The sequence below is a fragment of the Solea solea genome, chromosome 6 (assembly GCF_958295425.1).
Source record: "Solea solea chromosome 6, fSolSol10.1, whole genome shotgun sequence".
Lineage (NCBI taxonomy): Eukaryota > Metazoa > Chordata > Actinopteri > Pleuronectiformes > Soleidae > Solea > Solea solea.
The window spans coordinates 10,172,383-10,198,061 of NC_081139.1; the positions used below are offsets into that span (position 1 = coordinate 10,172,383).

At 39.0% G+C, this 25,679-nt stretch overlaps 2 protein-coding genes across 5 annotated transcripts in view; one reads left to right on the plus strand and one right to left on the minus strand.

The window, feature by feature from the left end:
- Positions 1 to 11,757, minus strand: part of ephb2b (eph receptor B2b) — a 113,729-nt gene extending 101,972 nt beyond the window's left edge. For all 4 annotated transcript variants that reach the window (XM_058631126.1, XM_058631123.1, XM_058631125.1 and 1 more), the window contains exon 1: positions 11,588 to 11,757. In XM_058631126.1, coding sequence (XP_058487109.1) covers positions 11,588 to 11,639 — 52 coding nt within the window. In that variant the 5' untranslated portion in view covers positions 11,640 to 11,757. The remainder of the gene's footprint in view (positions 1 to 11,587) is intronic.
- Positions 11,758 to 12,058: 301 nt separating this feature from the next.
- The window catches only part of lactbl1b (lactamase, beta-like 1b), a 40,061-nt gene continuing 26,440 nt past the window's right edge, over positions 12,059 to 25,679 (plus strand). The window contains exon 1 of the mRNA XM_058632903.1: positions 12,059 to 12,274. The gene's annotated coding sequence lies outside the window, so the exon portion shown is untranslated. The remainder of the gene's footprint in view (positions 12,275 to 25,679) is intronic.

The following is a 25,679-nucleotide window of genomic DNA, read 5'->3' on the forward strand; positions in this document are numbered from 1 at the left end:
GGGAAGCGAAAGCAGCTTATCCGCTCTTTCCGCGGGGGACAGGCTGTAGCGCCGGAGGAGAAACTGCTTGAGCGCGGCGTACTTTCCGTGCCGCGGCGGGGCGCGCAGGAGCTGCATCACGCGGCGAGTGGACTTCTGATCCAGTGCCGCGACCACCAAATAATACCTGGAGTCGTCAGCCGTTATTCCTCGCAGGTGGAAAAGCGCCTCGATGTGCTCAAACCATGGAGCAGGGTCACTCTGCCAAAACTCCGGAAGCTTCACCGGCCCGGTAAAGCCGGCCGGCGGGAGTTGGGCCATGGCTGAAGAGGAGGCATGTCCACTATTTGCCGAAGAGGAATCACACTCCTCTGCTTCGTCGAACATGTTCAAAACAGGGTCACCAATGTGGCAGGATGAGGAAAGGCTGAGACTTAGGTGAGTTTCACAGGTTTATTCAGTATCAGTTAACAGCGAGAGCACATGTGCCCCATACAGCAGATATATATATCTACAGAACCACCCCTTACCCAGAAACCCACTGGGTGAGAGAACACACCTCTGAGTGCCCGCCACAATACCACATTTTGACTAAGTGAAGTGAACAGCCCAGCAATACCAAAGCAACAGAAGTATGTTTAATCTTAGAATGCCCACAACCTGACTGCTACGGAGCTTTATCTGCTATTGCTGCTTATTTGGTAATAAAATACAGTGAGACACAGACCAAATAATATATAAACCTTTCATTTAGATAGAATCATCTCTGTTGCCAACTCCTGTCTTCAAGGCTAAAAATAGGTCAGAGACATGGACTGTTTGACTAAATCTGTGATGTCTTTATTGACATACATGTCTGCCTGTATTATCTGTAGATGAAAACCCAATTTGGACAGTATGAATAATAATTTTCTCCATGTTAACCCTATCATATAACATGCATTTCCTTAAACGGTCTCAGCTGGATCTCTGGTGATTGATTTCACAGGCACAGTGACTCTCTCTCGAGATGTTCTATGGATTTTCCAGCTGCCCTCCAATATGATTGTGATATCTACCCAAAAGGCCTTGCCAGAAGAAAGCCTGGAAACCAGTCCTTATTTCACCATCTCCTGATATACCTGGCTCCCATTTTGTAAGCTTTCTTTGGCAGTGTTTGTTTGTGTTTGTTTGCATGTATTTTTAGGTCGCACTTTCTGCTAGAAATTAGAATTAAATAACATTGCATTGTCAAGGGAACCAAGAGACGAACAAGATGTTTCATAAAAGGCAGCTTTTATAAGTGCGAGTCTAGCAGATGCTGCTGATTGCTCCTGACACTAGATCCACTTTTCAGACAAGTGGTTATGGAAATTTAGATAAAACTCTCTCAGCCCAAAAATGTGCATTTATCATCAGATTTGCTGCATATGAAATTACTACAATGAAGTGTCAATTAATAAGGCTCCTGGGCATAAACACAGTGATATGGCCCTCTTCTTTGCTGACTCTAGGATATTGATTCTGGAACCATGAGCCCAGGAAGACTGATGAAATTGGCTCGAGGTCAGAATAAAATAAATAAAATCCTGCTTTTAATCAATCAAAATTATGGCCCTGTTTGAAATTAAATAAATCGTCAGAATAAAACCACGGGCAGGTTCACCGTGTCCTCCTGACGACCAGAAATCATTCACATGCCGACTTTTAACTCTGCTGAGCTCAGTTTTTTTTCAGTTTAGGAAGCAACGTATCTGCTGCAATAATTTCATATCAATTGTATTACTCAACTAATGCCAAGTTTAACAGTATCCGACTACACATTTACAAAAATCCTAGTCATGATTTTTATTTGTTTCCCATAGCATCACCTTAATACTACAGTTATGCATATTTAATCTGACTCACTTTGATTTTTTTTTTTGTGCTATATTTGTAAATTTCTAATTTTGTATTTGTATGTTCCCTCAGAACATTTTACAAAAAAATATCCTCGCTTTTGTGCTGAACACAAAACAATAACTTTCCATGGTCCTCAGCAGTATTCAGCAGCTTGTGAACGTGAGAGGTTTGTGTCTAACGCCTGCATCTTCACAACCAGAAATTGGGTTTATATTTTGCTTGGTGGATTGGTGAAACACGCAGGACATTGGAAATTTACAGAAGTCATGGAAATTAGTTTAGGACTGGAATGACATGCCAACCTAATCGAGTCCATGCAAATACGCTGATTTGCGTGGAATGACTTAATACATCTAGGTTGAAAATCAGACTTTACCTCAAAAGCCAGAACCCCTATCAGCCAATGTGTGAATAATTCTTTAAACAGAAAACTCTTCAAATGGTGCTGCTCTGGCTTCTTCTCCAGAATACTCATTCCTCTCTTGCACATAGAAACAGCTGTTGGCTTGCAGTTCTCTCTCCCTGTCCATTCACTTGAAATTACAGCTGAAAGTTTTATTTACAACCGCAAAAAAATAAGCAAACTAAGAAAACCAACATGTTATGTCTGCCTGTCAGTGGAATTCCCACACACAACCAATGGCAGTCTGAGCTGTGTTGGTTGGAGCATGTGTGCGTATGTGTGTAGACAGAGACTATCTATGTTACAAATAAAACAGAATGTTGACGTAAAAACAGATGTGCTAAAGAGATCTGAGAATCTGCCTCTAATTATTATACAATGTCATCGTGAGACAGGATAGACGACTTCAGCGTCACTCTGTATAATGCAGCATTCTGCAGTTCGACAGCACCCCAAACTAATGATCAGTTGATAGAGTTGATTCAACAGTTTCAACAAAGACGGAACAATATAACCTTCCTGAGGCAAGGATTTATAGCAGGACAGCTGCATTAAACTGGATTTGTTTTAGCTGCGTGTGCCCAACAAATTGGCAACCCAGCGTATATTAGCCCTTAAAAAGCCTAAATGTTTTCACGTTCGGCTACATTTCCTCTTGAAATAAGCTTGTATTCATTATAAAAAAGGAAAAAGTTGTTCTCGCTCGTCCACGATGAGTCATCCGTCCAAACATGTGGCTTATTGTGACTGTAAATATGTGAGGGTGTAAACCAGCTAAAGTGCCTCGGTCTCAATGCACTGTTCAGGTCACATGAAGAGTCTCATTAAGAACACACTCCACTCTTCAGTGAGGAATATAAATGAGGTGTCCTCTGCAGTTCCCAGCAGATCCTTCCCTGAAAGCTGAAATAAAATTACACCCTTACTGTTGACAATTAGCCATCGTGGCCTGGCAGTTCTCAGTAATTGGACTGCAGGTGATTAGCCACTAATGCATTTACTGTACTGTGCCTTTACGATGACCCTTACCTTTGGGATTCATCACCTCTGAAACTCCCCCCACCCCCATGCTGCATTTTTTATTAGGTTTACTACAGCTTCATCAAAGTGAACCATGAAGCAATGGTTGGTTTCAGTTGTGCATTGGTTTACGTATTTCAACAAGGTATATCCCATTCTAGGACTCCCAGTGAGTTTACTAGGTTTCAAATCTGACTCGCTGTAATTTCAAAATGAACACACAATGGGCTCCTGCTCTCTAAATTCACTCAAGTCACAGTCAAAGGCCAGATCACTTACTTGCTTTGTGTTTCCTTCCAAATTCTCCACATATACTGTATGTAGCCACTTGAGAACAGAAATGAACAATCAAACTTGGAAAACTGTTATTTTCTCCCTTTCTGTACCTCCCTTAGCCATACAATATATGGAATCATTTTAAGTAGCAGATTCAAATATATATATATATATATATATATGTATATACATTTCAGCTTCACTTATCCTGAAATTAACATTTTATTTCAAGAGTGGTACAAGACTTTCAGGTTTTAAGTTATGCAAGTAAAACAGGGTTTAAAAAAGTAAGATGATAAGGACGATGATGATGACGATCAGGTACTGCAAAATAAAAATCAACATAAGGCTTGTCATAGACGCATGTCTAAGTAAGTATAAGGAGATAATCCAAAAACAGAGGCTTGATCCATCTCTGTCATGGCTGGTGGAACTGGCTGGGTCACCACCACAAGACAACAGTCATCAGTTGTAGAAGAGCAAAGCCTGCCTGCCTGAACACTAATCAGATAAAACGTGTGGCTTACTGGCAGCACCTCAGCTGGGGTGCTCTGTCTGTCCGAGTGAGACCGATAGACCTGTTAGGGTCTGACAGCGGGAGAGTGGGCTTTTTGTCTGATGTGTCTGCATGTTTGCCGAACTGAGATACAGCTGGCCCACCACAGCCAGAGGGGGAAAGAGGAAGGACATTGGATGTGTTAGTGGCTCTTTGTCGTGAAAGATGATGTACATCTCACTGAGCACATAACTATCTGCAAAAAAAAAAAACATAACAGTTCTGGTGTAGACTGAGAAGGTAGTTCAACTGAGGAAGGACGGGGGGAAGGGGGAGGGGGTCCTGCTGTTGATGAGCCATGGTGGACAGACGGTGTGGGCCAGAAAGAAAGAATAGGAGGGGGGGGGGGGAGACAGAGGGTGGTCAAAAACACAAAAGGCAGATGTCACGTGAGTCCAGAGTTGCTGATAGATGTGATGTGCAGTGTGGCGCAAACACAACGGTTCAGGTAGAAAAGGCTTCTCTTTGTGATGCAGATGACCACGCAATCAGCCGCGCTTTGTCTCGCCCGATGGGCTCTGCTCCCGGGGACATTGAGAGCCAGACACTAATCCGGTGGGTTTGTGTTCGCTGGGCACACTCATAAAGACAGTGTCACAGTACCTGGGGTGTGTGTGTGGTTGGGGCTCTCTGAAACAAGGTCTGACCTCTCTCAGGGTATACGCTCCCTCCACCTCCTCCTTATTCTGTCCGTTCTCCCTGCGTACTAACCCCTGGGTTAATATTTTTAAGCGCCATATTGTTAATGTGTACGACACAACATTCATACGAAGGATGTGAGAGGAACGGGGATCACATTGATCAGTCCAACGCTACTGTCCAAGCCAATTCACTCATTGTTGTCATACCTATGAACAACAATGTTACTGACACGAAGAGGAATCACACAATGACAAAGATGCTAGAGAGTCAAATGAAGCAGACTGCACAAAAAATTCATATGAAACAGTAGGCTTACGTGTCGGGGCCATTTGGATTGTGAGTACAACAACATTTTCTGTTATAAATCATGTATGGAAATATATTTCACTGTCCCATAATGATTTCTATTCCCAACGGGTTGGGATGAATCGGGCCTGCCAAGAGACTGCGCATCGCCAATTAACATGTGCTAATTAAGATAGCAGGATAGAAGAACATCCTTGATCTAGATTCCTGTGCGAAATATCAGAGGTTACATGGAGGTAAAGCAAGTTTCTTCCATCTACTCTACAGTAGTCAAGAGAAAAATATGCAAAGTTTACATATCCAAACTTAATTGCACACAGGTTAAGGCAGGCCAGTGAGCCATGAACTTTAACAGAGTTGCAGATTCAAACATCATGAATTAATTTATACCATAGATCTGGAAACCTATCTGTGTAAAAACAACCTTCATCAAATCAACTCAATTCTTCTTCTTCAATTTTATTTTATTATTATTATCATTTTTTTTTTATTTAAGGACTGGAAGCACTACATCTTGCACTGTAATACTCTCCAGTTCTGGTGACTCTCCACCAAACATATAATTTCTGGAAGAAAAACAAGTTTCTAAATCCAAATTGTGGTTGTTCCTAACATTTCCTACCTGATGCATCTTTTGACCAATGATATGAACTTGAAAACATAATTTCCAGATAAAGTCTAGACATTACAGTTAAGTTTTTTTTTATCCTAGGAGTTAGGTGCAACTTTTAATTAACGGACACATGCTTTAATTTGGGATTACCAACCCCAAAATTATGTGAAAGTGGATTGTAGGGCCCTTTATCTTTATGTGTTTAAGATTAGATTAAAATATCTTTTCAGACTTTCTTCTGAAAAGATTCGTCAACTGAAACATGTTCAAACTTGTGACAGATTATAATAATTGCTGTGCCCATGCAAGTAGAACATGCAGCTGTCAAACGTTAAATTTAACTGTACGTGGCAATGTGCTCTCACCAATAATTTGACATTTAAATTACACAAATACACCTTTTTGGTACCTTTTAGAGTTAAATTCCATTTATCTATTACATTTCCAAAAACTATGAACTTGCAGCACAAAACCTAATGCTAATGGACACATTATGGTGATTACTGAAATATGTAATGCATATAATGAAGGCAAAAAAAGCTTTTCAACACAATCATTTGTGTTAATTTAACACTGAAAGTGTTTTAAATCAAAACCATGCAAGCATCTAAGTAATTAGGTTTACCAGTAATTCATGAGGAACTGCACTGGGTGAAAACAGTTAAATGGTTGCTTTCCCCCCTTTTGTTTCCCCCTTTAGTTCTTTTTTCCTCGTGGCACTTTCTCACTTTTAAAGCTTAAAAGACAATGGGGGAATTTCATGCCTGTCATATTTACTTTTAAAGAAACAGTTTTTATTCAGTTGCTAGTTGGAGTCACACATTGTTGGTATTAAGTTGAATATCGAAGAATTTGAAACAACTGGTTTGAATAATTTTTTATTCTTTAAAACGTATGAAGTAGGAGCCAAATCTAAATGGCACTCTGAATACAGCTGACAGCAGAAATAAACATAATATTTTAAAAGGAAATAAAAGTGGGGGAAAGCTGCTGTCCATGTGGTAAACCTAGGGTATGTGATGATGCATGACAGAGCATGTAAAAGCACAAGCTAAGTTTTTACTGAAAAGACTATTACATTGTGTCGAGCAACAGTAAGAATTCAAGCCACTGTGTGCAGTCTGTGTTGGATGTGCATTCAATTACATTTCGGATTGTCATCTTATAGGAGCAGGCTGTTTTACCCTTTTTTTTGTGTGTGTGTGTAGTGTAACCCAGTATGGTTTTTAATTTCAGAATTCAAGTAAGCAGATCATTAGATGCTTTCAATTTAAATACAGCATGAAAGCAAGTAAATCTGACACGGATATGACAAGCTTGTAGATCTGTGCGAGCTGTGCTACAGCAACAACCGCAACTAAAGTCATATGCTGCATAGATGTGTAAATCTTTCACGTGTACACTGCAACAACATTCCACATCAGTCTTTTATACCAACCTCCCTGCACAAAACAAATTCCCAAAGCCAAAAAAAATTTTTTACAGAAACCAACTGCAGCCAGGAGCAACATAAGCAACTATTTCGCTTTCGGAGCCAGCTGGGGCCAAAACCTCAAAAGGAAACTACCTTAAAGGAAATGTCCATCAATATTTTTTTCATGTTTAACTTTACAAAATAATATGTAAAAAACAACTGAAAATTTAACTACAGAGCCAGTCCAATCGCCAGAAGAAGGAAAAGCAGCTCAGTAACAATGTCACTAACCTTATACCAAGCGAAAGGCACTAAATTTTCTTTCGCAAAGCAGTGATACTTCTGCCCCAATCTCACCCCAAAAGCAGCCCAAGATGTCTCTGAAATATGACACTCTTCTTCAAGTGAAACAACTGGTACCAGCACTAATTGAAATTTTGCATGCAAAGTGACAATGCCTGGGCTCTCGGCAGCATGGATTAGGGCTTGAATAGAGACAGATTCTTTGTGAAAGCCTACTGTGGCGGTTGGCGTGCAGACCAGCTCCCTGCATCTGCTCATTGGGTGGACTGAGAAAACAGTGGATTGCATACGGTCGCTCATTTTACCTTTATCTAATCCCGTTGCTGAGCCCACCTCCGCCTGTCTTCTGTTACTCTTCCACAAAACATAATGCTGCCATGTTACGCTCACATTTCTATGCCTTACAAAACAATTCCGGTTCCCAAATTTACATATGAAAACGCCTTTAGCGAAATTGGCAGGATTTTCTAAACATTAACAATCATGTGGTGCCTTGAACTGTCAGCCTGACGTTTTTTTTCGTGCAAAAAAAAAACCAAGTTAACTAAAAAAGGGTCATGCAAAAATGCTAATGTAATTAAGCAAATTAAATCAAACCACCAATATCAGACTTACAACTTAGTCAGTGTTTGCCAACTTTCAAATGAGTGGGCTCCAGTGCTCCACAGAGCAGTGAAGGAATGCAGCGCATATTGAAATGCAATCAAATCTGTGAGACATTTTTTAAAGACTCCATGCTGTGATCTCATTCTAACCCACTTCTCCATCCTCTGCTGTGGTTTCTGTCCCATTATGTCCTCTTCAAAGAACCAGAGAGAGAGAATCTTATATCAGAGTGATCTATCGTCCTGTTAACCCAAACAAGTACTTGCAGACAAGGCTGGGTTATTGCATCATAGCAACTCCAATCCTACCAGAAAATGATTGCAGTGCTTGCATAGTACAAACAGTAATACCACAGCAGAAAGGGTGGGCACAACATGGAAAAGCCAAGTGATTTGTCTGTAAATTTCACAACAATGGAAGCTACAACAATTTTATACGTATGAGTCTAACGTTTCCCACTCAGCAGAATTACACAAGCGCCGTTGTTAGTACATGACTGTCAAGTGAGCACTGATGACAATGAATGGGTGAGCTAATGAAGGTATAAATCCACAGCGTGTTTTCATAGACATGTTTGACATAGCTCGGCTAATTTCCTTGGCAATTCTACCTCCATTAATTTTTGAAAAGAGCCTGTCTTTTCCTGTTAACCACACCAATAATACATGGCATCAATTGCAGTTCACATTAGCACTAATCAACAAGTTAGAGTGGTTTCACATTTGACAAGGGAATTTAAATGCTTCTTTTAAAAAAAAAAAACGTCAAATGCTACTAATGAATGAATTTACACTTGTCCAACATGGCAATACTGACTAGAGAGAGGGGAAGATATTGTCTAAAAAGAGACAACACGCCAAAATAAAGGTCACAGGCTGACATTAGCACTGTGCAGTTTATAGTACATAAGACTTAACAAGTTTGAAAGTCCTGACACACTATTCGCAAAATGGTTACTTGGGCACAGCCAAGACGTTCTTAAGTTTGGCCCGGTTTTAATCCTCTAATCCGCTCCACTATGGTGCCTGCCTGATTCATTGATCATTTGTATAACAAGTAACCCTTTCGTATGATTCTGTCCGGCAATGTGGGAGGTTATATAAAAAAATATATATATATATATAAAATTAAATTTTTTGATCAATGAATAAGAAATTAAATTGTTTGCGAGTGAGACACAGAAGTATTAAATAACCTGTCTCTCTCTCTATATTTAAGAAAAATATCAACAAGAGAAACGTAGCGTCCCAGCATTAAATGTGTCAAAACAATCCACAGAACAGTGCTTTTCTGTTGCATGCTGGGATGTTTTTTTTTTTCTGGATTAGAGCTGCAGTGACCTCTTTTTCAACCCTTTATTTTTTTTCACACGTAAGACATCCTTGAAACTTCATTGGACAATCGGCTTGGGTGATTCACAGGGCAAAATGGAGGGGGGCTACTGCGTTGGCGATGGGACTAGCTGGATTTCTTTAATTAATAAGTGACGCAACACAGGTCCGAAAACGCACCGCGTATACACCAAGCTATGCGTCTTGTTTTTAAAGTAACATTACATATCAGCAGCACTGCTATCCATCAAGCAATAGGTGTATTTTAACACATTGAAATAAGTATGTGACGAGCCGTGCGGGGTGGCATCTGAGGCACTGAATGCTCTCGGCTTACAGACACACAGTGGATGTTGCATGTAGACAACTGTGTTTGCTTTTCAAAAAGCCTCCTCTTTTTCTTTTCTTTTTTTACAACAGAGTGATTCACTTAATCGTAGACAGAAGCGAGATACAATGATAACAATAACCATAATAACACCGATTATGACATAAGTAATTTAAAAAGAGAACAAATCATATGGAATTTTCATGTACACGAAGGGCTAAATGCATATTTTCACATATTATATTTATACACAAATCAAACACACATTTAGTGTATATCAATATTAAATGTATTCTTCATTATAACAAAGATTGACATTGATTTTATAGTGTGTGTTTATGCTGAATTTAAAAAAGAAATCTAAAAATGTATCCCAGAATAAATTCAATTTCAGGAATTGTATGAAATATAGGTCATAAATTCTCCCATTCATTAAAACGGTCTTGTTTTGTTTTTAAAACTGTACAACGCATAAAATATCCTACAATATAAATAATATTATCAGGACAAGTGTTCTGTCACTATACCTAAATGTATATGACTTAAATTTTAAAGCTATGATGCAAGACTTAAATCTGCCGCAATGGGTAACACAATGTCGGCCCTGAAGATTTGCTTTTGCTAAAAAACATCTTGGATATGTTACCACATTGAGACCATAAACACGAGCCGTCAGTACAAGTCTGCACAAACACGCAAGACGATTGTCAAACTCTGTGCCAGTCCAACAGGAGACTTGACAGGCCATCAGTATCCCTTCATGGGTTTGACACGTTATTACACATGTACATTGGAAATGATTTAATTTCTCACACTTGTATTTATTACAGGGTGTCCTTTTGTTGTTTTAGTTACATCCTGTGGTTGCTTTCAGTTGAGTTTCTCGCGGCGTTTTCTCAGCTCCGTCTGTAATTATGAGGTTAAGTCTAACTGACCAGAGGAAGAAGACACATTTGTTTTCTGACAGCGTTCTAAAAATAACCTGAATACATGTAGGATTGGTTTGACACGTTCCATCCTTCAGTGTCTCCTGTCCTGACACAGAGGCAAATGAGTCCACCTACACAAAAACACAATTTACACTGCAAAGTACTCACTCATCACCTTTTATATTCATGGGAATAATGGAAAAAATGCTATTGTTGTCTCAAAATAATGAATAAAGGAGTAAATGGGATTTATAGATTCCCATTGAGTATACATGTAATATTTTAAAAAGACAATAATACTGAAAGATCAATACACTGTTATTTTTAGACTCCAGTGTAAATACATTATAGATATTATTTTCATTTTTCAACCTGTTTCTTCGTGTTTCAAGCCACACTGCTGCCTTTTTGTCAAGCTTTACGTCCTTATTTAAAGCACTCATTTAAAACAGACAGGTTTGATGTACTGTATTATGAATATTTAAATTAAATCTCTGTGTGAAAAGCGCCATTGTTTATAATTCACGTTTGTTTGTTTTTTGATTTGATTGTATTATTTGTTATTTAACTGTGAACCAACTGTGACACACCTCCACACAGGATGCGACCTCTGAGATTTCAACGCATGAACACGAACCTGCTGCAGCTCTTGCTGCGTGACGCAACAAAACCCCCGCAAATTAATCCGCAATTAACAGCAGCAGCATCCGTTTACCTGCGGAGATGCTGGAGCACGTTATTGTGTCCCACCATCATCATCACCACCATCAACCCATATACCTGCTGCTTTCACCTCACTCTGTACAGCACCAACAACCGCCACGTTACCCTCCACGCAGTGGAATGTATTAAAGGAAGAAGAGACTGATTCATTTAATTGTTGGCTGTTTAAATTTTTTTGAAGCGCAAACGGCCATTAACGGGCTTTGTCTCAAACTAAAAGCCGGCATGAGGAGGAGAGGATGCGGCTTCAGTCGCCGGGATGAAGACACGAGCTTACCTTCCACTGCTATTACGGCCGGTATGGTCCATAATATCCATAGAATATCCATTATTGGTCACTTCAAGGGCCCAGGCATTCACATAAAATACGTCCCGAAAGCCATTGACAGCGACGGCAGAGAGGGGACAGGCGGTCCTTCACCTCCAGTCGAGCGATCTCAGATAGCAGCGAAAACCAACTCAAATCTGAACCAAGTTTGGGCGAAACCAAAAAAACACAGACGGAGGGGAACACCGGGCGCTACAGAAACACCCTATCACTTCAGGACGTCACAATAATCCACCGAGCCTCTTTTAATGCATAAAAATAAACTCTTTGTTTCGAATTAATATCAGAATGTTTAAAATGTTCGAATTATCGACCGAGCCGCGCATCTACAGCACTCGTCGTCCCCTTCAGAGCCACTTTAAGTGACCCCACTGTCAATCACTGAGAGGAGGACAGCCTTACCTAGCGATAATTAAGTGTTTTGGGAGCATGTAGGACATTTAAGAAAGATGGAGCAACTTCATTCTCTCGACCACCACTCCGCGCGAAATGGGAATAACGAATGAATTTACTTTTTTTTTGCTCTAGTTAGCTCTCAAACATGGCTGTGAAGATTCAACACTGGGGTTTTTACCCGTCAACAAGGGACCTTATAGGTGCTCTAATGTGTGATTGTAGCACAGGGAAACAATCAAAGTAAGTTTGACACATTGTTTTTATGACTTTTATTCTGTTTTGTGTGCAGGGAAACTGACATATAGTGTTACTAAAACTAAAAAAAAAGTGTTATTCGTATTACTTTCATCAGTAATGAGTAATAACTGACAGTGTTTTGGAAAAATCTAATTCAGTGTATGATTGAATAATACCTTTTTTTTTCAATGCATCAGTACTTTGACCCACTTTTTTACAAGTGCCCCAGCATCATGTTTTTTTGTCCTGATCTCTGACTGCCATTACCTCACACTTTTTTATTTCATGCTGATACAGTCAATTTGCAGTGTGATATCATTAAACATCTGAAAAAATAGCAGAAGCTGCTACAACTCATTTTGATTGAATATAATAGTGTGTGCGTAGTTGCTGAGTTTGCAACCGTCACTTCCCGGCATTTTAAGAAAATTGTTTCATAAACTTAAAGGTGCATATATGAGGCTGATGTCATTTCACAACATTAAGATGGACTGACGTCTACTAGGTGAGGGTTAATCAATAAGCACAGACTGGGCTGTTTCTGTGTTGCACAGTAAACAATTTAATTCAATTTAGCCAGTAAAAGCAGGAGGTGCTGTTCGGTTATTTGATTTATTAAATGTGCTGTATAAGGCAGATGAATATGAGCAGCTGTCAACTAGAGGTTACTTTTCCCAACCCAGAGCCAAAGAGCAAAATCTGAAGTGAAATGTAACTTCCCTTCTGAACGTTCCACTTTCCTCCCTGCGTGTGAATCATCCTAAAACCAAAACCGGTTGATGCAATGTCGACCCACAGTTCTGCACAGTGTAAAAACATGCCACAATTAATTATGCAGAATTGTAAAAAAAAAAATAAATAAATAAAGAGCTGTGTTTGCACTACGCTGATTTAGCTTGGCAATCATTTTCCAACAATCAATACAAATGTTAAACATAAATAAATGCATATTTATAATCATTCAGATGTTGACTTTGCTGTCTTAATCTGATTAGTCTCTTCCTCAGCATATCAACAATTCATTTTCCATAATTTGACATCTGAATCATTTTTTTGGTTTTCAGTTTCTTGCCTTATTTCCCTGCAACAAACACTCGTGTTGAAGTTCCAGAATTTCCACACGTGGTTAAAGAATAAAACACGGATTATGACGTGGTTTGCTGTCTTAATCTGATTAGTCTCTTCCTCAGCATATCAACAATTCATTTTCCATAATTTGACACCTAAATCATTTTTTTGGTTAGCATTTTCTTGCCTTATTTCCCTGCAACAAAAGCTGCTGTTAAAGTTCCAGAATTTTCACATGTGGTTCAAGAATAAAACACGGATTACGACGTGATGATAGACATGCGGCATCTGGGAATACACTGAAACAACCACAGAAATTATTTACATGCGGAAATGTTACTCCTTTGTGTCAACTCTAAAGAGGTGGCACACAGAGAGGATAACACATTTTCATGACAACCAAATTGTTGTTGTTTTTTTGTTATACAACGAAAAAGACCAGTGTCATAGTAGAGAGAAAGAACTATGTTGGCCTGCAGGTGTCACGGACTCATGGAGACTTAAAGTAAACATGAGGAGAGATGCCTCACTTTGTGAGTCACAGGGGAGCAGAGGGCTTAGAATAAATTATTTGTCATCAGGCATGTCTTTCTCATTACGCTCTGCGCTGCTGTAGCATGTGCAGCAGGAATCTTGTGGGTTAAATGAGCCAGGCTGATTTATTTGCCTCCACTGAGTTGGACTGTATTTATTCTAGGTCACTTAACTGGCTGACTTCAGATCATGTTCAGGTGACTACAACACAGATGGAACAAAACAGCAAGGCACTGGGAAAGCGGCTTTGGCTCAGAGTAATGACTTCCATGCAAGCTCAGTATTGACTCAAGCCAAAGGAGACGTGAAAGATGCCGGAGAAAATGATATTAATACTCCTCTAATATTGCCCACAGACATCATTCTCTCACGCAATCCTATAATGGCCCAGATAGTCATAAAAAGAATATATATAATGTAAAGCAGAGATGTCTGAATGTGGCATAAATCTTCCCTGTGTGACTCAGTGAGCCACTAAAGGCAAAATGTGCTCTGTGACACTGTGGAGTCTGAACACAGTGGTAACATTGGCTGCTGCGGCAGTAAACACAAAACATACGTACAGTATGATGCATGCAACAAATTACATCATAATGCACACAAGGTGCAGCGAAGAGAAACTGGTTCAGACATGCTTGGAGAATGTCAGTGTACTGCTTAGAATAATCACTAAATTAATGATGTGAGGGCATCGTGCATGTTTGTTTGAAAGTAGTCAGCACGTTGGGATATTTCAAATAATATATCTTTGATTTTTATCCTTTCTTTCAATTATATTTTCACACTATACGTGTGTGATGTCACGAAATGTATCTATAGAATTTATAGCATTAATTAATCCCCGTAATCTTAATTATTTTCTCCTCACGAAAGTTTTATGGTGTATGTTAGTCACTATATAATTTTGCCCCAAAAATGAACATAAAATAGACGCGCTGTATTTCGCCGTAATCAGGCAACAACATCATTCATCATTTATTTATGTCATTTATAAAATGTATTTATTATGATATGTCTATAATTATAATTTAGTTCAATAAAATCTAAAATAAAAAGCAATTAATATTACTCTGTAATATTCAATTCCCTAATGTATCACATTTATTTTATCTTTTAATTTCTGCGTTGTTTTGTTTATTACAAATAAATTACAAATGTACAAAGTTCAAAATTTCATGTCCCAGTGTTTGAATTAATCTGATTTATTAGAATTTCTTTGTCAAAATCAATATTAAATTCACATTGAAGAAAATAGATGTTGAATACCAATATGATTATATGAATTATACAGATATTTGAATAAATGACTGCTGTCTGGATATGTGTGAACAGGGATTGATCATTTAGAGTCTGATATACTCAAAAATTAACCAAAACAAATACATAATTCTGTTTTCTTTTTTTGTAAATAATGTACGACTAAAAACACAGTGTTAAAATAAGTACCTACATTTTTTAAACTGGTATAAGAGGTGGATTTCTCTCCCGGAAGCCGTGTAACATGTCATTGCATCAACACTGCCACCTAGAGTTTAACCAATGAACAGTCATGGGTTCATTTTTTGAACTGGGGTAAAATAAGAGTGAGTGTTTTTATACATTTGGCTCAAGGTCTCATCTTTTATTAACACTCATTGACATCAGCAGTTTTTTTTTTTTTCTTTAATCCTGCAAACTCAAAACATTTAGAAATGATCTTTAATTTAACTGAGCAAAACAGAGAAAAGGCTTTTAGAAATGCATTTAATCAATGGAAAAATACTAAATAAGTGTTTTAATTCGTATTATATTATTATTATGTTTGGTGTTAGGGTCCTCGTGGTCTCATGTGACCCTGCCGTTCTCTGGCTTCCTGTTAAATCCACAGTCCTATTCAAACGCAGTATTAACCTTGTGGTCCTTCTGCAGTCATATTGTCTTCTTCTGATCATGCGTTTGCTTGTGTAGTTTTTCTTTATTCACTGTATTATTCATACGAGTTATGAAAAATATATATATTTTTTCATCTCCCCTGTGAAGACGTGACCGCCCTTGAAACATACTATTATGTTTGTTTATGACTTTAATTATTATTTTAACCTCACACAAAATAATGATATAGCCGGGGTGCAATATGAGACGTTAGTATTTAACACACAAAAAAAAAACTTTTACGACATAATTATCTTCTGACAACGAGGTAGATTTAGAGTCATTGAAACAAAAACAAATGACAAGTGACCCCGGACAATCACCGAGCCTCATTATCTTTTAAGGCAAGCAGCTATTTGTCAGGAAGGATGAAACAAAGCTGATGAGGGTGAGAATGTGTATCCTGCAGTCCATGAGCTATGACTTATCCTCTGGAATATTTAGCCTGACCTTAGGCCCATTCACAACAGCCACTCTGGGGCTGGAATCAATTTCACCTTGAGCCTCGCGGGGCTTACAGTGAAGTATTGCACACACACTGTGGGCATCAGCAGCTGGATAAAGAGCGAGCGGGGGGAAAAAAAAGCCTGAAGTTGTTGCGTGATCCCTGACCCTGTGCTTAGAAAGAGCTATGGACTCTCCTAATCTATAGAGACCTTTTGCACATGGATCAGCCTCAGCTGAGACCACGTTTTCGCAGACATGCAGGCAGAGAAGAGTCGGCTGATTGAACTCTGACGAGCACAGCAACCAAACCTGACTTGGATAATCCGGGATTTTAAGAGCCCTATTTACTTATTTGTCTTGAACAGATAAGGCTAAAACCTCATCTCCGTCAATCCTTTTCTTATTCCTGGCGCCGCCGCAAAGGACACAAAGACGTCCCTAATTGTTTTTGAAAAGATAATATTTTATCAGCAGAGCTGAAATAAAGATGGGCTCTCTGCTTATCTTTCATAAATAGTCTCACCCCACTCCACTCCACTAACCACAACCTTCCCAGCGTATTGGTTTACTCCTGCCAAAAGTTTAATTTAATCCCACAAAACTGTCCTTGCTTTAATTAAATAGACTGAAAGCCTTGGCAGGACTTTACGCTTTACGTTATTGTTAAGGGAACATTACAGATTTTTCACCAGTAAACGCAGCCTCTCAACAATGAACTTTCACAAACTCAATAAAAAAAAGAAATGAAAACAAAAGTCAAAAGAGTCCAGGTGAGGACAGACAGCAGCGTCCTCATTTGCGGAAAGAGTGCGTTTGTGTGGCGCGCAACAGTCGCGGGGCAGACAACACTTTTTATCGTCCCCGTAAATCAAAGCACATAAAACATAAGCCCAGTAAAAAGTGATTCAGCTGACAGTCATGACGAAATGAATGCCTCGATTAAATGGCAGTCATCAATCATGGCTTTTGGTTTTTGGATGCTAACATCCCCAGGAAGCTCTCGGCTAATTGATATGAACTGTTGGCATAAATCAGCAGCTGTGTTTTTGATGCTGAGAGCCGTTGTCGCTGTGGTCTGCGTTTCAGAACCGCACGTACATATATATATTTCCCCGTGTAACACAGGCCGAGCCGTCGTCGACATGTGGTTTAGTCGTTGGTGGGTAGAGTTTGGTGTCTGATGTAACAGAAATAGCCTGAAATACGGAATGTTCTCACTTATTTGAAATGACTCGTGGGACAATTAAAAAAGAGTCTCTTGAATAATTAAATAATTGCAATGTTCAATAGGAGTTTACCCTTCTTCTTTTTAAAACTGAATTTTATTGGCTCCAAAAAGGAGCACAAATGTCAATGAAGAAGCTCATTACCAAAATGATAATAAAGACATTTTCATTAATATATACATATATATATATATATATATATAGCAGTGTATTATTCTTGGTTTTTTACCATAAGTGTACTCACTTTCATCTTTAATTGGCACAAAAAAGGGGCTTATCTTACTCTTAATAATGATATTCTTATTTCTTTTATTCCGTGTCAAACTAAAATGGGTTACACATTGTCAATAATAAAGCGGAATGTGAAGTACAATATTTACTGATGAGCCAAGCAATATATATTCAATTCACAACAACGACAAACAATCGTTTGGAACAAAGGTTCAATGCCTGTGAAAATATTCATTGTCCTCCACAATAGCAAAACAAATGAACAGATCCATAACTGTTATTGATGACTTGCAGTCGTTCATCTCTTCCTGTCGTCCTGTGCATAAAAGAATAATTGTAGGCAGAAAATGATTTTGTTTCACTGGTTTTGAGTGTTTTAAATACATTTTACACTTTACTTTTAAAGAACACCTGTAATTCTCTTCACGTTACTCCTCCCTGTGTTTTCTTCTCCCTTCGTCTCCAGCAACAGATGGACGTGCACACCAGGATATTACTATTAAGAGGATTCCTCTTTCCTTCTCCTTCATGCTGGACTTTTTTCTTTCTTTCTTTCTTTTTTTTTCTTTCTGTGGAGACAGACTCTTTCGTCGTGAACCGGCTCGACTGGGTTTGCAGGAGCTGCTCTGGGGTTGTCGGCTCAGCCCGCTGAAGCTGGCCCGCTACCCTCGCTAAACTGCTCGGCAAACAGTCAAGAGTGTTGTAAATGACATGAAAATAAGTCACCAGGTGGGATCAGAAAGTCTTGATAGCATCTTGGTTCTCTGAACTCTGACCTTTTGTGTGCGTGTGTGTGCGTGGACGGCCTTGATCACCTTGTCGTGCGACAATAACAGTCGGCAAAAACTCATGTGCAGGGATTATAAATGATCAACTGTTAACATAATCATAAAGAGAATAGAGTGACATTTTCACAACACTGCGACAAATGAGCGATGACGCTGTCAGACAGACAGACAGACAAATTGTGTTTTAATGGCCAATAACTTGTCCGTCTGACTGCAGGATGACTCAAAAACTACCCAACGTCAAAGAAATGTCTTGTTGATATGGGGAGTGACCCGAGTATGAACCCATTAAAATGTTCAAGTGGATCCAAATTAACGGTGCATTTTTGTGTTTTTCCACTCTCTTTGACGTGGTGATATGTGCATTAGTGGAGAGGAGGTATGTCGTCTTTTCATAGGCGCTGAATAGATACAGCTTATTTTTGTATATGTTGTCGAACACGGCGGGTTTAGAAAGATGCTGGCACTTCATACTGAAGGTGTCCTCAGACCTTGGAAGTATGAGGTTGCACAGGTAAAAGTAAAAGAGGCTCCAGGGCAGCAACTTGATCCCATTAACGTCGTCTTTATTGTGCAAAGCTTTTTAGAAACGTAGCGTCTTCCTCGGGTGCACAAAGCCTGTGCTGTCCCTTATACAAATACTCTTCTTGAGTACTCTGTCTGTCTGTCTGTCTGTCTGTCTCTCTGTCTCTCTGTCTCTCTGTCTCCATGAGCCTGTAAGGCAAGCTGTCCTTCTCTCATCACGCGAACACGCATGAAGCTGTTTCGATGACATTTATACGTCTAACACAACACATGTGACTTAAAGACTGAAGTGGCCATAATCGAGGCTTTTTTTTTACTTGGATCTGTGCTAGAAAAATATTGTTTTATCAATATCATTTGCACAAGTGACACAATTAAGAATAACATCGCAATTTAGATTTTCACAGGACACGTGCACTGGTTTTCTTTTTAATTCATTATTAGCATATTCTTATAAAATGCCTTTATTGTCATGACAACCCCTCAAATCATTTTTACACTATAGTTTTTTTTTCCCAGTCACACTCACACAGTAGTCGGGGAAACAGTGTGGGGCACGTGTGGCCTGGAGGAGCCAGGGATTGCATCCAACTTCCTGGGTAGTGAATGACACACTCCTCCTGAACCTGAACCCCCTCAGAGTAATAGTTCACTCTTTATTTTTTTTCAGCCATGATACACAAAGTGATGTTGATTTCTGTCCTCTAAAATTGTAAATTGCTGTATATGTATTTCACACTATAGTGAAACTCCTGCCGTGATAAAAAATGACTTCATGGGATCGAGACACTTTGTTGGAAAGCATTAAAATGGTTAATTTAACTTGGTTGCTGCTCTGAGGGATTTTACCTCTTTATTGTATTTCCTTTGTATTTAACCTTAAACCTGAGAGGAAGAGGGAGAGGAACTGGAGATTTCCAGAGGGATTCAATTATATTTTCTCCCGTGTTCACTGCAATATAATGGCTTTGCAACAAGACCTCTTTCTGCTCTAAGTTTTCTTTCCCCCCCCCTCGCAGATTTTTATCTCAATAGAAAAGAAGTCGTTTATCTTGAGAAGCCTTTATCTGACCTCTATATTTCTTATTTCCTGTGACCATCTCATAATTTTACCCCCACTGAATATAACAAGCAAGTACAAGCCTGTAATAGAAGCTCAGTGCTCACGGTAAATCATCCCATTTCACTAAAAGCCATCGGTTGTTGTCTTTTGATATTTGCTTGGAACAAAGTAAATGAACATTTCCCTTGCACATCGCAGATAATGTTGAATTCAGCCATGAAGTTATGCACAGACATGGTAACTTTCCAGGGCTAATAGCCTGTGGCCTTTTCTTTCTTTTTCTTTTTTTTTTTTTGCTGGCTCACATAATTTGTCGCCACTGACCAGAATTTGTCTGGAGGCTTAAAGAGCTTCAAATGACGTTCCACCGAAATGACTTGCCAAAATGTATTAGAACGAGCATTTGATCAAGTATTTAAAACAACACAAAAAAATGAAGAGATGTTTTGTTTTTTTTCCTTTTGTTTTTCTTTCCTTTCCCCCCGAAAGGAAACACAGTCTGAACCATTTAACCCAGATCCACACAGCTGGGTGGTTAGTTTATGTTAATTTCACCATACACAAATCAGTCCACCTTTATGTTACTGCCCAAAAACAGGTGTTAAAGTTGCATGTTTGTCCCATTTAGCAGCGTTAGCAGGGCTGGAGGGGGAGGATTATTGCCCCCGTGTGTTTTGCCATGATGCCTGCACATGTATGTGTCAGCATCTGTGTCCCAATGCCGCTGCTTGTAAACATCTGTCTGAGTGGAGAGGAAACAGAAAGAGCTCAAAGTGTTCAAAAGAGAGTGAGGAAATAGAGCGAGAGAGAGCGAACGGGACATAAAGAAATCCCGGATTGTTTTGGCCTTAAGATGTGTGAGGAGTGCAAAGAGCAGAGCGGAGCATCCAGAGGTCGTTCCCATGGCAACCTTTGCCTGGGGAGATCACTGACCCCCCCACCCCACCCCACCCACCGACCCTGCTCTGCAGTACAAGGGTAGCACAGATTGTAGGTCACATATGGCACCAGCGATTCAATCAGGCCTAATCTGGCTTGACTTGTGGGTCATGAATTGCACTGGAGAGCTAGTTTACACTGGGGCTTATCTCATACTCTCAAGTGTATGATAATGGCGGTGTTTGGTGTAATGTGATAAAGTGACCTCTTAAATGTACAATATATGTCAACAAATGTATGTATCGTCTGCAGGCAGTGAGCAATAATAGGTCCGGAGGGATCAGGGATTACCTGCACCATTTCGGAGATTTTGAGAAGTTTGAAATAAATCCTGTATGTTTAAATTCACGTTCACATGTCGCACCTTGTTTATTCTAAATAGGAAATGTTCAATTTTGTCCTTATATCGGTTAAATCTCTTAAAGAAGTGTATCAGCTTTATTATTTTACTATTCCAAAGTACAAAACTACAAAATGTTGTTTAAATAATTCTTAATTCTTCCTTTTTTATGTTCAGAGTAAATTATATTATTAACAAAAACATTATTATTATCTTACAAATTAAATACATACAATACAATATGACAGTATTTTTAAAAGCTAAATGTAATAAAACACAACAAACATTATTAGAACTTTGGGATTTTACAGCACTATAAAAGAACGTTTAACACCATACACAGAATATTATTTAATCCAATGTTTTTAACAACAGTTCTTAATTTGTACATTATATATTAATATTAAGGGAATATTCATTTTATGCTATTGGTTGTTTGTTTATGATAAACTCAGGGGGGTAAAGGAAGTTTTGTTAAAGGAGGAGTCTTCACATGTGTTTTTCTGTGGAAAAAAATAAACATTTTTGCTATTTTGAAATGTGCCATTGTTGAGGCTGAACATCTCTGTGCAGAGAAGTAACTCAATAAAAGCACCGTCGCACAGAATCACCGGTGCAGAAAACTCACTCGCTCCTCGACATGCAGCAGAAACACGGATATGATTTGAATGATTTATACGCCGTGTTTCTGGAGTATTAGGATAGTGCAGATCGCCAACCTCAGAGGTAATTTATACGTTTATACTTTCTGTGCCTTTGGTTAAGGGTTTCCAGATACACTCTCATACAGTACAGCAACAGTGGGAGCTCAGAACAAACTCTTCTTTTCTGAGGTGCAGAGAGCTGTTAAATCACATTCAAGGTCAAATCAGCTTCATGGTTTTGGATTATCCAGATTCTTAGCACTCACTTTTGCATTAATAAATCCATGATTTGTATATGGGAAGACATTCAATTTTTTTTTCTTTTGCTGCCGTGGCTGCAGAGGATTTCTTTCCCTTGCGTGGGATTCTGACAAATACTCCTGATTCAGCGCAGTGTGCACTAAGACTGCTGCACACTGATTAAAAAAAAGAAGAAAAAAAAACAAAGCACAGAATCTAATCTGGATGTAATAAACAAAGCTGGAGGAAATGAAAGTCTTTAAAATAAAAAGCCTCTCAGTGGAATATACTGCAGATATTTCATGTGTGTGGATTCAAATTAACAGTTTTGGTTTGTGGGTGTTTGGCTGGAAGTTATGGACAATAACATATTAGGGTTTTTTTTTTTTATCTGTTGGTGAGGCTAAACAAATCAGCGGTCTGTGTCTGACTGTCTCTGCTCCATCGCTGCCCCGTGGTTGGCAATTTCATGAGTGAGCTGGTAATAATCACGGGTGACTGCATTCTCACCTTTTTCGCGCCGAGATCTGTGAGTAAGAGAAAGTGCGACTCCATTTGTCAGGCCTTCAGTGGCCACATGTGAATGCTTGAGCTCTGAAGTCAGAGGGATCTTCACATCTGCTTTTCATCGCTTTATCTGCGTCTTATATTCTTCCAAGAGGAGGAAATAACAGGTTGCATTTGGCAGGATGTGGCCGCAGTTATTTGAAAACTATAACTGTGACTTATTTTCGCAGTAAAACTTCAGTTTTGTCCTGAGCATGTTTGTTGGATCTCTTACATATTGGAAGAGAGTACGTATTTAAATAGTGGGACCATAGATGTAGATTGAATTTTATGCATCTTGACATACGTACTGGAGGGAAAGTAGTTGCAGGTGTTAATAAAGTCAGTGTCTTGCGTTCGGGGGGGGTGAAACACTGCTTCACTTGCATATTATATTTTCGTTCCTGTGGGCATAATATCTCACAAGCAGCAGTAAATATACTGAAGTCAAAATTTAAGTGAGATTTAATCAACACATATTTGTTGGATCATGGAAGTAATTCCACACACACACACACACACACACAGCTCATGTGGGAATTAAAACCATCATTTCATGCAGCGTTGGAGCCTGTACCCACAGAGCTGCACGTACTGCAGCTCCTTTTAAACACAGCCTTGGTTTTTCCTTTCAGCTGAGAGAGCTGCTTTCATCCGTCTCGACGTCTGCCCACACAAGAGTAACTGCACACACCATCCACTCTATTCAAAACAGAAATTGTTTTTACCGTTAAGTTGTTTTGAACACATTTTGAAAACAATCAAAAGATACTAATACAAAGCAAACTGTACATTCCTAAATAATAATTCTGTGATTCAGAGATGTGGTTTAAAAGAAAGATTTTAATAGTTTAACTCCTCTAGAGACACTATTGATTTTTGGTAAAAAAAATAAATAAATATTAATTTTCTTTAGCATTAAATACTCAGCACCTCTTGGCACTTTATCACAGAAAGAAAAGAAAAAAAAACACACAAAAAACACTATTCTGGCTTGTCATAAGTAACATGTTTTTTATATTTATTATATGTAATCTGTTCTAAAAATGTCTTTGTGAGGTGTGTGACTCTGTCCCCGTCCCTACGGCTGTCAATGTTCATATGTTTCGTTGTCGTCTGTTATTTTACATTGCTGTTTTGTGTTACCATCAACCTGCCAAGGGGCTGAAGATGGAAATTAGCCACTGGCAATAATCTTGTACACTTACATGAAAATGTCTAGTAACATGCCTGCTCCCTATTTTAAATAAATAATAATAATAAAAAAAATTAAATCAACAGTCACACAAATATGAGGATGTGGCACAAACCCAGCAGCTATCAGGGTCAGTCATAACACTTCAGACATAATTCTCAAGTTGCCTTTTTGAACTCTGCAGCAGAATCTATAAAATGTCCTCAGAGTTCACTGAGCTTGATGGAACTCAGTGGCTCAGTATATCCGACTGCACACAGCGTGAATGCTCAGGACTTATCTTGTTACTGAATCATGCAGAGTTCAGCCTCTCTCAGACTGCTTGTTTTAAGGACACGAGTCTTCCACACCTGCATGCAAGGATGAGGTACAACCACAAGAAGGAGGGGGGAGGAGGTGACAAAGAGTAACAACTGTGACATTAATGTCATTTGAAATGGCCTGTAATGCGCGGCTTCTAAATTGGAAAAATTGACCTTCCTCGACGAGGTGACACAAGCCTGCACTTGGAGACGTTTCAGGGGCTAAGTAGAGGTTTTCAGAGCAGGCTGCAGCAGAGCCTGGAGGCCAGGCAAATATTTTATGAGTAATTTAATATCTGGAACATGAGAGCGCACTCCATTCAGGATGCTGGCCCGGATATAGACAGTGATCTTGGAAGGAGGAGGGAGAGAAAGGCGAAAGGGCAGACCAATGAGTAGTTAATGCTGTACATCAACTTCCCTCCAGGGCTGCTCGAGGGATAAAGTACTACTACTACCTTCAATAATTCTGTCCTCTGTCTGGGAGCTGCTCTCCAAACCTCCCACTGAAAGGAGCCTTATGTCCAGAAAACTGTTTTTTTTGTTTGTTTTGTTTTGTTTTTTTTTTGTTTGTTTTTTTCTTAAATCAGAACAGCTAAAAGAAAACAAATTCACCTATAGCAAGCACTATTACATTTTTTTATGACATCTAAGTCCACTTTATTTATTTATTCATTTTATTTATGAGACAAGCATGGAACTAAAAATATTTACCAGCAAAATTTCATTTATCACAGTTAATAGAAAAATGACCTAACGGGCGCAAAAAGATGCCAAGTTTTTAATACACTGTGTCCATTCACTGGAGAAGAAGGAAAACTAAACATTTTCTTCTTGTTAGCGTGGAACAACCCTGCTATGATGATGGATCACTGCATGTGCTGGCTGAGCAACTCTCCTTGCACTGAACGGGCACCAGATTTTTATGAACTGAATCGTGTGTTAAGTTCATAAAAATAGTTTCAGCTGCATGATAGCACTCGCAAACACGCCAGAGTACGATTTTCTTTTCTTTTTTGTACATCTGTTAGATGCTGAAAGAACACAAATGTAACATTCAGTGCACCAAGTTTTAGTGGACCGTTTCTATGACGCCGTTCATGGCAGACGTTTGGATTTGAGAAAGCAGGAAAAGCACATGTGTGGCTAATTACATTAATGATCCTGTAGCTCTGTTCCATCCATGGAACCAGCCCATCTACATGGAATGCATTTCTTATCAGTGTTATTAGTAACACCTGTGGTTTTCCTTCTAAAAATAAGAATAAAACTGGCAGCAGTGGGAGGAAATGGGTTGAAGGGGGACTTTTTGCAGTTTGTATGGTTAACCCTTAGATGCACCTTTACAAAAGTAATGATAACACACCTTGTTTTAAACCAACATCAGTCCTTTCCATACATAATAAATA